Here is an 11449-nt window from a genome sequence, read left to right on the forward strand (position 1 = left end):
TTTGTATCATCTTTAATTTCTTTCATCAGTGTCTTATAATTTTCTGCATACAGATCTTTTGTCTCCTTAGGTAGGTTTATTCCTAGATATTTTATTCTTTTTGTTGCAATGGTAAATGGGAGTGTTTTCTTGATTTCACTTTCAGATTTTTCATCATTACTATATAGGAATGCCAGAGATTTCTGTGCATTAATTTTGTATCCTGCCACTTTACCAAATTCATTGATTAGCTCTAGTAGTTTTCCGGTAGCATCTTTAGGGTTCTCTATGTATAGGATCATGTCATCTGCAAACAGTGACAGCTTTACTTCTTCTTTTCCGATTTGGATTCCTTTTATTTCCTTTTCTTCTCTGATTGCTGTGGCTAAAACTTCCAAAACTATGTTGAATAATAGTGGTGAGAGTGGGCAACCTTGTCTTGTTCCTGATCTTAGTGGAAATGCTTTCAGTTTTTCACCATTGAGGATGATGTTTGCTGTGGGCTTGTCATATATGGCCTTTATTATGTTGAGGAAAGTTCCCTCTATGCCTACTTTCTGCAGGGTTTTTATCATAAATGGGTGTTGAATTTTGTCAAAAGCTTTCTCTGCATCTATTGAGATGATCTTATGGTTTTTCTCCTTCAGTTTGTTAATATGGTTTATCACATTGATAGATTTGCGTATATTGAAGAATCCTTGCATTCCTGGAATAAACCCCACTTGATCATGGTGTATGATCCTTTTAATGTGCTGTTGGATTCTATTTGCTAGTATTTTGTTGAGGATTTTTGCATCTATGTTCATCAGTGATATTGGCCTGTAGTTTTCTTTCTTTGTGACATCCTTGTCTGGTTTTGGTATCAAGGTGATGGTGGCCTCGTAGAAGGAGTTTGGGAGTGTTCCTCCCTCTGCTATATTTTGGAAGAGTTTGAGAAGGATAGGTGTTAGCTCTTCTCTAAATGTTTGATAGAATTCGCCTGTGAAGCCATCTGGTCCTGGGCTTTTCTTTGTTGGAAGATTTTTAATCACAGTTTCAATTTCAGTGCTTGTGATTGGTCTGTTCATATTTTCTATTTCTTCCTGATTCAGTCTTGGCAGGTTGTGCATTTCTAAGAATTTGTCCATTTCTTCCAGATTGTCCATTTTATTGGCATAGAGTTGCTTGTAGTAATCTCTCATGATCTCTCTTATTTCTGCAGTGTCAGTTGTTACCTCTCCTTTTTCATTTCTAATTCTATTGATTTGAGTCTTCTCCCTTTTTTTCTTGATGAGTCTGGCTAGTGGTTTATCTATTTTGTTTATCTTCTCAAAGAACCAGCTTTTAGTTTTATTGATCTTTGCTATTGTTTCCTTCATTTCTTTTTCATTTATTTCTGATCTGATTTTTATGATTTCTTTCCTTCTGCTAGCTTTGGGGTTTTTTTGTTCTTCTTTCTCTAATTGCTTGAGGTGCAAGGTTAGGTTGTTTATTCGAGATGTTTCCTGCTTCTTAAGGTGGGCTTGTATCGCTATAAACTTCCCCCTTAGAACTGCTTTTGCTGCATCCCACAAGTTTTGGGTCGTTGTGTCTCCATTGTCATTTGTTTCTAGGTATTTTTTGATTTCCTCTTTGATTTCTTCAGTGATCACTTCATTATTAAGTAGTGTATTGTTTAGCCTCCATGTGTTTGTATTTTTTACAGATCTTTTCCTGTAATTGATATCTAGTCTCATGGCGTTGTGGTCAGAAAAGATACTTGATACAATTTCAATTTTCTTAAATTTACCAAGGCTTGATTTGTGACCCAAGATATGATCTATCCTGGAGAATGTTCCATGAGCACTTGAGAAAAATGTGTATTCTGTTGTTTTTGGATGGAATGTCCTATAAATATCAATTAACTCCATCTCGTTTAATGTATCATTTAAAGCTTGTGTTTCCTTATTTATTTTCATTTTGGATGATCTGTCCATTGGTGAAAGTGGGGTGTTAAAGTCCCCTACTATGAATGTGTTACTGTCGATTTCCCCTTTTATGGTTGTCAGTATTTGCCTTATGTATTGAGGTGCACCTATGTTGGGTGCATAAATATTTACAATTGTTATATCTTCCTCTTGGATCGATCCCTTGATCATTATGTAGTGTCCTTCTTTGTCTCTTCTAATAGTCTTTGTTTTAAAGTCTATTTTGTCTGATATGAGAATTGCTACTCCAGCTTTCTTTTGGTTTCCATTTGCATGAAATACCTTTTTCCATCCCCTTACTTTCAGTCTGTATGTGTCTCTAGGTCTGAAGTGGGTTTCTTGTAGACAGCAAATATATGGGTCTTGTTTTTGTATCCATTCAGCCAATCTGTGTCTTTTGGTGGGAGCATTTAGTCCATTTACATTTAAGGTAATTATCGATATGTGTGTTCCTATTCCCATTTTCTTAATTGTTTTGGGTTCGTTATTGTAGGTCCTTTCCTTCTTTTGTGTTTCTTGCCTAGAGAAGTTCCTTTAGCAGTTGTTGTAGAGCTGGTTTGGTGGTGCTGAACTCTCTCAGCTTTTGCTTGTCTGTAAAGGTTTTAATTTCTCCATCAAATCTGAATGAGATCCTTGCTGGGTAGAGTAATCTTGGTTGCAGGTTTTTCTCCTTCAACACTTTCAATATGTCCTGCCACTCCCTTCTGGCTTGCAGAGTTTCTGCTGAAAGATCAGCTGTTAACCTTATGGGGATTCCCTTGTGTGTTATTTGTTGTTTTTCCCTTGCTGCTTTTAATATGTTTTCTTTGTATTTAATTTTTGACAATTTGATTAATATGTGTCTTGGCGTATTTCTCCTTGGATTTATCCTGTATGGGACTCTCTGTGCTTCCTGGACTTGATTAATGATTTCTTTTCCCATATTAGGGAAGTTTTCAACTATAATCTCTTCAAATATTTTCTCAGTCCCTTTCTTTTTCTCTTCTTCTTCTGGAACCCCTATAATTCGAATGTTGGTGCGTTTAATGTTGTCCCAGAGGTCTCTGAGACTGTCCTCAGTTCTTTTCATTCTTTTTTCTTTATTCTGCTCTGCAGTAGTTATTTCCACTATTTTATCTTCGAGGTCACTTATCCGTTCTTCTGCCTCAGTTATTCTGCTATTGATCCCATCTAGAGTACTTTTAATTTCATTTATTGTGTTGTTCATCGTTGCTTGCTTCATCTTTAGTTCTTCTAGGTCCTTGTTAACTGATTCTTGCAATTTGTCCATTCTATTGTCCATTCTATCTCCAAGATTTCGGATCAACCTTACTATCATTATTCTGAATTCTTTTTCAGGTAGACTGCCTATTTCCTCTTCATTTGTTAGGTCTGGTGGGTTTTTATCTTGCTCCTTCATCTGCTGTGTGTTTTTCTGTCTTTTCATTTTGCTTATCTTACTGTGTTTGTGGTCTCCTTTTTTGCAGGCTGAAGGTTCGTAGTTCCTGTTGTTTTTTGTGTCTGTCCCCAGTGGCTAAGGTTGGTTCAGTGGGTTGTGTAGGCTTCCTGGTGGAGGGTACTAGTGCCTGTGTTCTGGTGTATGAGGCTGGATCTTGTCTTTCTGGTGGGCAGGTCCACGTCTGGTGGTGTGTTTTGGGGTGTCTGTAGACTTACTATGATTTTGGGCAGCCTCTCTGCTAATGGGTGGGGTTGTGTTCCTGTCTTGCTAGTTGTTTGGCATAGGATGTCCAGCACTGTAGCTTGCTGGTCGTTGAGTGAAGCTGGGTGCTGGCGTTGAGATGGAGATCTCTCGGAGATTTTTGCTGTTTGATATTATGTGCAGCTGGGAGGCCTCTTGTGGACCAGTGTCCTGAAGTTGGCTCTCCCACCTCAGAGGCACAGCACTGAGTCCTGGCTGCAGCACCAAGAGCCTTTCATCCACAGGGCTCCTTAATTTGGGATGATTCGTTGTCTATTCAGGTATTCCACAGATGCAGGGTATATCAAGTTGATTGTGGAGCTTTAATCTGCTGCTTCTGAGGCTGCTGGGAGAGATTTCCTTTTCTCTTCTTTGTTCTGACAGTTCCCAGGGGCTCAGCTTTGGATTTGGCCCCGCCTGTGCGTGTAGGTCGCCGGAGGGCGTCTGTTCTTTGCTCAGACAGGACGAGGTTAAAGGAGCCGCTGATTCGGAGGCTCTGGCTCACGCAGGCCGGGGGGTAGGGAGGGTCACGGAGTGCGGGGCGGGCCTGCAGCGGCAGAGGCCGGCGTGACGCTGCAGCCTGAGGCGCGCCATGCGCTCTCCCGGGGAGCCGTCCCTGGATCCCGGGACCCTGGCAGTGGCGGGCTGCACAGGCTCCCCAGAAGGGCGTGTGGCTAGTGACCTGTGTTCGCACACAGGCCTCCTGGCGGCGGCAGCAGCGGCCTTAGCGTCCCATGTCCGTCTCTGGGCTCCGCACTCTTAGCCGCGGCTCGCGCCGGTCCCTGGAGCTCTCTCAAGCAGCGTTCTTAATCCCCTCTCCTCGTGCACCAGGAAACAAAGAGGGACGTAAAAGTCTCTTGCCTCTTCGGCAGGTCCAGACCCCTCCCCGGACTCTCTCCCGGCCAGCCGCGGCGCACCAACGCCCTGCAGGCTGTGTTCACGCCGCCAACCTCAGTCCTTTCCCGGCGCTCCGACAAAAGCCGGAGCCTCAGCTCCCAGTCCCGCCCGCCCCGGCGGGCGAGCAGACAAGCCTCTCGGCTGGTGAGTGCCGGTCGGCCCGATCCTCTGCGCTGGAATCTGTCCGCTTTGCCCTCCGCACCCCTGTTGCTGTGCTCTCCTCCGCGGCTCCCAAGCTCCCCCACTCCGCCTCCCGAAGTCTCCACCCGCGAAGGGGCTTCCTAGTGTGTGGACACTTTTCCTCCTTCACAGCTCTCTCCCGCTGGTGCAGGACCCGTCCCTATCCTTTTGTCTCTGTTTAGTTTTTTCTTTTGCCCTAACCAGGTACGTGGGGGGTTCCTTGCCTTTTGGGAGGTCTGAGGTCTTCTGCCAGCGTTCAGTAGGTGTTCTGTAGGAGTTGTTCCACGCGTAGATGTATTTCTGGTGTATCTGTGGAGAGGAAGGTGATCTCCGCGTCTTACTCTTCTGCCATCTTCCCGGAAGTCTCTTTGTTCAATATTGTATCTAAGATTGATCCATGCTACTTCATGTGAAAAGGTTTATTCATTTTCTTTGGTTGTATTCACTTCACAGTATGGATATATCAAAATTTATCTTTTAATTTCTATTGTACGTGTCCATGAGTTATTGCCTATATTTGGTTATTACAAACATGGCTACCATGAACATTTTTGTACATTTATTTTGGTACAGTGTGTATGAGTTTCTCTAGGATAAATCCCTAATAGTACAATTTTGGGCCAAATTAACTTTACTACATAATGGGTAACTAAACCTTTTTCCCAAATGAGAGTTAACATTGTTCTACATTAATGCTCCAACCAAACGACATAGACTGGCTGAATGGATACAAAAACAAGACGCATATATTTGCTGTCTACAAGAGACCCACTTCAGACCTAGGGACACATACAGACTGAAAGTGAGGGGATGGAAAAAGATATTCCATGCAATTGGAAATCAAAAGAAAGCTGGAGTAGCAATTCTCATATCAGTCAAAATAGACTTTAAAATAAAGACTATTACAAGAGGCAAAGAAGGACACTACATAATGATCAAGGGATCAATCCAAGAAGAAGATATAACAATCATAAACAAATATGCACCTAATATAAGTGCTGTTTTCTACAGCCACTGTACCAATTTACATTCCCACCAACAGAGTAGATGGTTCCAATTTCTCCAGATCCTTGACAACACTTTTTATCTTTTGTTTGTTTTTGTAATAGTCATTCTAATAGGTTTGAGGTGATATCTCACTGTTTTTGATTTGCATTTCCCTGATGATTACTGATATTTAGCACTTTTTCATATACTTGTTGACCATTTGTATGTTTTCTGTGGAAAATGTCTATTCAGTTCTGTTGCCCATTTTTTAATGTGGTTATTTACTTTTTCTGATAATCTCTTTATTTATATTGGCCAGTTAAGGTTTTCTATTTCTTCTTTTGTTTTTCTGGAAGACTTTATCTTGCCTTTATTTCTAAGGAACAGTTTTACTGGGTACAGTATTCTTGGTTGTTAATTTTTTTCTTTCAGCACTTTGAATATATCATCTCAATCTTTCCTGGATTGAGAGGTTTCTGCTGAGAAATCCACTGATAGCCTTATGGGGTTCCCTTATATGTGATGAGTTGCTTTTCTCTTGCTGCTTTGAAATTTCTTTCTTTATCTTTGAAAATGTGATTATAATGTATCAGTATAGACTTCTTGGTTTCTTCTATTTGACATCCTTTGGCATCCTGAATGTGGATGCCCATTTCTCTCTCCACATCTGGGAAGTTTTCAGCCATTATTTCCTTAAATAAGCTTTCTGCCCCTTTCTCTATCTCTTCTCTTTCAGGACTCCTAAAATGTGTACATTGGCTCAGTTGATGGAGCTCCCTGAGCCCTTTAGGCTTTCTTCACCTTTTTCATTCTTTTTCCTTTTTGATCCTCTGGCTGTATAATTTAAATGCTCTGTCTTTGAGTTCACTGATTGCTTCTTCTGTTTTTTTTCTAAGTCTGCTGTTGAATTTTTCACTGCAGTCATTGCACTCTTCAGCTCCAGTATTTTTATTTTATTTTATTAGTTTCTTTTACGGGGTATGGCAGATTCTATTTTCTAAAGATGATGCAGTATCTCCTTTGACATTCTCACTGATTAGTGGGTCTGCTCTTGACCTCAAATCTGAGTGGGCTTAGACTCACTTGTAATCAGAGTGAAGTAGAAGTGATGCTGGATGACTTCCTAGGTAAGGCCAGAAAAGTCCATGCTACTTTTACCTTCTTCTCTTGAACTCTCATACTCAGAGCCCAGGAATGCCATGCATAAGTCTGACTATCCAAAGGGTACCATGCAGTGATGAAGCCAAACCACTCTGATGGGCATTCTCTGTCATCAAGTCCTCCCAGCCTATGTGTCAGATTCTGTGACTGAAGGAGCATCCTCCCAGCTGTTGAGTCACCCCAAGCCTTTGACTCCTCCTAGCTGAAGCCCAGATGGGGTGAAGCACATAAAAGTCATCCTTACTGTGCCCTTTCCAATTTCTGACCCACAGAATCCCTCTTTCTGCTGTGTTGTTTCTGGGACTTGTTTCTGAATTAAAGGAGAGATAGATGCTAATGAGATTAGGAGGTGGAAGAGAAGGTAAATAATAGAACTTTAGTTCTCTCTGCCTCAGTAGGTGTTTGTTTATGGTCAGCAGAGTACCTGCATACTGGAGTTAAATGCAGACAGTGTGGGTAGGGGATGCCAAATTTTCCCTGGGTTTTGACATCTGTCATGTTTCAGAGGGAAGGGCTCATGAAAAGTAGTTTAAAAGTATGTTTTCAGTCCATCATCAATGAAACAGTTGGTTGAAATTCCACCTGGATTTTAGCAACTGTTCCTCTCTCATTTAAAATCCATAGTGTTGTTGCCAGTTTTTCTCCTTTTCTGTATCTTTATGGTCATTTTTTAAATGGTGAGGTTTTTTTTTTAATTGAGATATTGACATATAACATTGTGTTCGTTTTAGGTGTACAACATAATGGTTGATATATGTATATACTGCAAAATGATCACCGCAATAAGTTTAGCTAGCATCCATCACCACACAGAGTTACGTTTTTTTTTCTCTTGTGATGAGAACTTTTAAGGTTACTCTCTTAGCAACTTTCAAGTATACAATAGAGTATTAACATATTCGTCATGCTGTACATTACATCCCCAGGAGTTATTTTATAACTGGAAGTTTGTACCTTTTGACACCATCACCCATTTTATCCAACCCCCATCCCCCACTTCTGGCAACCACCAATCTGCTCTCATCTCCAGTATTTCTGAGTGGTTCTTTTTATTGTTTCTATCTTTTTATTGATGTTTTTCATTTTGTTCATATATCATTTTCCTGAATTCGCTTAATTGACTGAGTTCTACTGTAACTCACTGAGCTTCTTTTAGAAGATTGTTTTGAATTTTGTCAGCAAATTCATAGATCTCTATTTCTTTAGGGTCAGTTACTAGAGATTTATTTTTCTCCTTTGACTATGTTATATTTTCCTGAAAGATCAGTCGAGTCCCTTGTAGCTTTGTGCTGATGTCTGCATTTTTTGAAGACGCAAACACTCTAAATTGCTCCAGATGACCAGCCTTTTTTTTTTTTTTTAATGGAGGCTGTAATCTCTCATTCCCTCTGGTGTCTAACTTTGCTGGTTCTGTCAGCACTTGATGTGAGGCTACACAGAAGCTAGTGCCGTGGGTAGGACCCTGAAAGGTAAAGACATTGGAGGCATGCCCTACTCCTCTGCCTCCCTTCTGAGCGAGAAGCCTCAGTTCTACACATTTTCCCAATCTTGAAGATCCTTGCTAGCTGTAGGAAGCCACCCTCTGCTTTTCCTTTGTTCTTAGCTGCCCCAGGCATCTGGACTATGCTAGTTCCTTCAGCACTTGGTGTGAGGTGAGACAGGACCTGGACCCTTGGGGAGTGAGTGCACTGAAAGGCTCGGAGGCTGAGCGCACACTCTAATCTCTTTTCCCCACCATGGGAGAAGTCATTGGCTGAGGAGATCTCTCTTGGCCCTGGGCTGTGCAGTTTGCAGGGAGGGGCTAATGCAGTTAAAGTGAAATTGCTCTTCTTACCCATTTCAGCGTGGCTGTTCTTGGTTTTTGTGCTTATCTGGGGTGCTGAAACTTCTTATTTGGAATCTGGAATTCTCATAAAGGTATTTTGGTTCATGTATAATTTTTACATCGCTGTTTCTATGGGGGAACAACGATTGAGTATTCCTATTTCTTCATTTTGCTGATCTCACTCGCAGTTTGATCTTTAAGGAACAGATTATTTCGTGATACTGTGGTGGAATATGTGTAGTGATGAATTTAGCCAGGGTAGCTACAATGACTAGTGGGACAGTGTGCATCTTCATTTAGGGGAAGGTGTAAGAACTTCTTCACTTATAATAACAGTGGTGTTTTAAAACCTGTATGATCATGTTATAACTCTTAACATTGATACATATAACTAGATTGATTTATGAAAGGTTTAGCTAAAATAAAACATGGTCAACAATGTATACACATATCTGTGTGCCCATTTTATCATTGTATTTCTTGATATTTCTTTATGTTAAGATAAATATAAAAATAATGCTCTCTTGATGTTTTAATTTGCTTTAATTTACTTCTGCTTTTTTTTGTTTACAGAATGTTTATACATCAAATACAAATGCTGCATTTTATAATGTATGCCTTCAGGCAAGAGGCTGTAGCAGAATGAAAAATCAATTTTTAGCGTAACAATATGTTCAATCTTCTTATATATATATTTATTTTTATTGTGGTAAAAAACACAAAACATAAATTTTACCCTCTTAACAAATTTTAACTGTACAGTATTGTTAACTATATGCATATTGCTGTGTAGAAGATCTTCAGAACTATTTTTATCTTCTTGACTGAAACTCTATACCCAATGAGTAGCAACTTCCCAGTTCCCCCTTTCCCCTAGTCCCTGGCAACCACCATTCTGCTTTCTGCTTCTGTGAGTTTGCTTTAGATATCTCATATAAGTAGAGCTACACAGTATTTCTCCTGCGACTGGCTTCTCTCACTTAACACAATGGCCTCAATCTATGTTGTCACACACTGTAGAATTGCCTTCTTGTTTTAAAGCTGAATAATACTCCATTGTATGTATATATCACATTTTCTTTGTCCAGTCACCTGTTCATGGACATTTAATATGTTCATTCTTTGTGTTCACTATTCTTTGACTATTTGCAGGCACACATGCCATTTGATGCCTATGGTGCCACCAGGTCAGGTGAATGGAGGGTGCTGAACTGTCTTATCCTGGAGCATTGTCTGCGTGTAGTTTACTTGTTCTGTGCCCTTCTACTAATGGGTTCCTTTGTGTAACTCCACAGGTAAAAGTCCTGGGCTCAGAATCTTAGTTCTTGTCAGAGTCTTTGTTCTGGTTCAGCCTCCTCAACTGTAGTGAAGTCATTCTTTCTGGATTAGTTTCCAAAGGCTATGGTAGGAGCTAATGTCTGTGAACCTTTCCCCTAAAACCCAGGATGGGCCAAATACTTCTCTGACATTGCTTATCTTTTGGAAGTTACTTAACTTTGAATAAGAAATAAAAACAGTTGAATTTAATTAAAAATCAAGTTATACATGAGCTCTAAGCTTACAAAGTTCTCAGCCCTTGTAGATTGGTTCTCTTATAGAACAAACATCATGTTGAGGTTTCTTACCCTGAGACACATATTTGCTGCCTCAGCATCCTCTGCAGAGCTGCCTTTACCTCCTAGTTCTTGAAGCTGTAAATGAGAGGGTTTAATAAGGAAGTGATCACACCATACCGTATAGAGATAACTCACTACAGTACTGGTCCTGAAGAGGGGCTGATGTACCTGAATAGAGCCGTCCCATAGAACAAGAGCACCACGGTGAGATGGGAGTAGCAGGTGGAGAAGGCTTCACCTTGGCTTTTAGAGGAAGAGGTACTTAGAATGGCAAGAATAATTTTTGAGTAAGAGAAAAGAATCAGGGGAAGTGTCACAAGTCCTAGAAATGCAAAAAACCTAGCCAGCAGGATGGTGTTAGGTGTGGTATCACTGCAGGACAGAGGGAAGTGTGAAGGCAGTTCACAACTGAAATGGGAGATGAGATTGGGACCATAGAACTGTAAGTTCTGAACACAACGATTATTCACTAGTGAGTTCAGAAACCCCATCACCCATGCTGTACCAACGACTGCAGTGCAGAGAGGTCTATTCATGACCACGGTGGAGAGCAGAGGGTGACACATGGCAGCATAGCGGTCATAGGCTGTAGCAGAGAGCAAGCAGCTCTCAGTGATTCCAGAAATCATGAAAAAGAAACTCTGGGTAATGCAGCCCCACACCGAAATGGTTTTCTTCTGAGATAGGAAATTCTGCAGCATCTTGGGCACAGTGACTAAAGAGTAGCATATGTCTAGGAAAGATAAATGTCCAGGGAAGAAGTACCTGGGCATGTGGAGGTGAGAATCAGCCCTGATCAACAGGATCATCGTCGGGTTCCCTATCAGGGTCAGGAGGTAAATCCCCAGGAAGAGCACAAAGAGCATGGTCTGGATATCCGGGTCACTAGACAATCATAGCAGCACAAATTCATCAATAATGCTAAGATTTGTCATGGTTTCTTAGATATCCTATCCCTGGAGAGAAACAAATACTTATTCATTTGGTGGGACAACGATCTGAGTCACACTCAGTGAATAGGACTTTTTAATCTATAAAAGATCCACTCTTTAAGGCTAAAGTGTCCCAGTATCCAGTTGCGCTGATTTGAGTCTTTTGGTCTCAGCTAAGAGAATCTGGTACTCTTCCTTATCATTTTCCTCTCCTTTTGTCTCCCTCAGTCCTGAGGACAGCGCCTGCC

The 11449-nt window shown here is 41.0% G+C and overlaps 1 protein-coding gene across 1 annotated transcript; it reads right to left on the bottom strand.

Annotated features, from left to right (window-relative positions):
- Window positions 1-10331: 10331 nt before the first annotated feature.
- LOC113621231 (olfactory receptor 8S1-like) lies at window positions 10332-11135 on the bottom strand. Its single transcript, XM_027108191.1, is given in 1 exon segment — window positions 10332-11135. A coding segment is annotated over 1 exon segment (804 nt).
- Between the last annotated feature and the right edge of the window lie 314 nt (window positions 11136-11449).

Source organism: Aethalodelphis obliquidens, unplaced genomic scaffold (assembly GCF_003676395.1).
Source record: "Aethalodelphis obliquidens isolate GAN/ISIS:26980383/991018 unplaced genomic scaffold, ASM367639v1 scaffold8, whole genome shotgun sequence".
Lineage (NCBI taxonomy): Eukaryota > Metazoa > Chordata > Mammalia > Artiodactyla > Delphinidae > Aethalodelphis > Aethalodelphis obliquidens.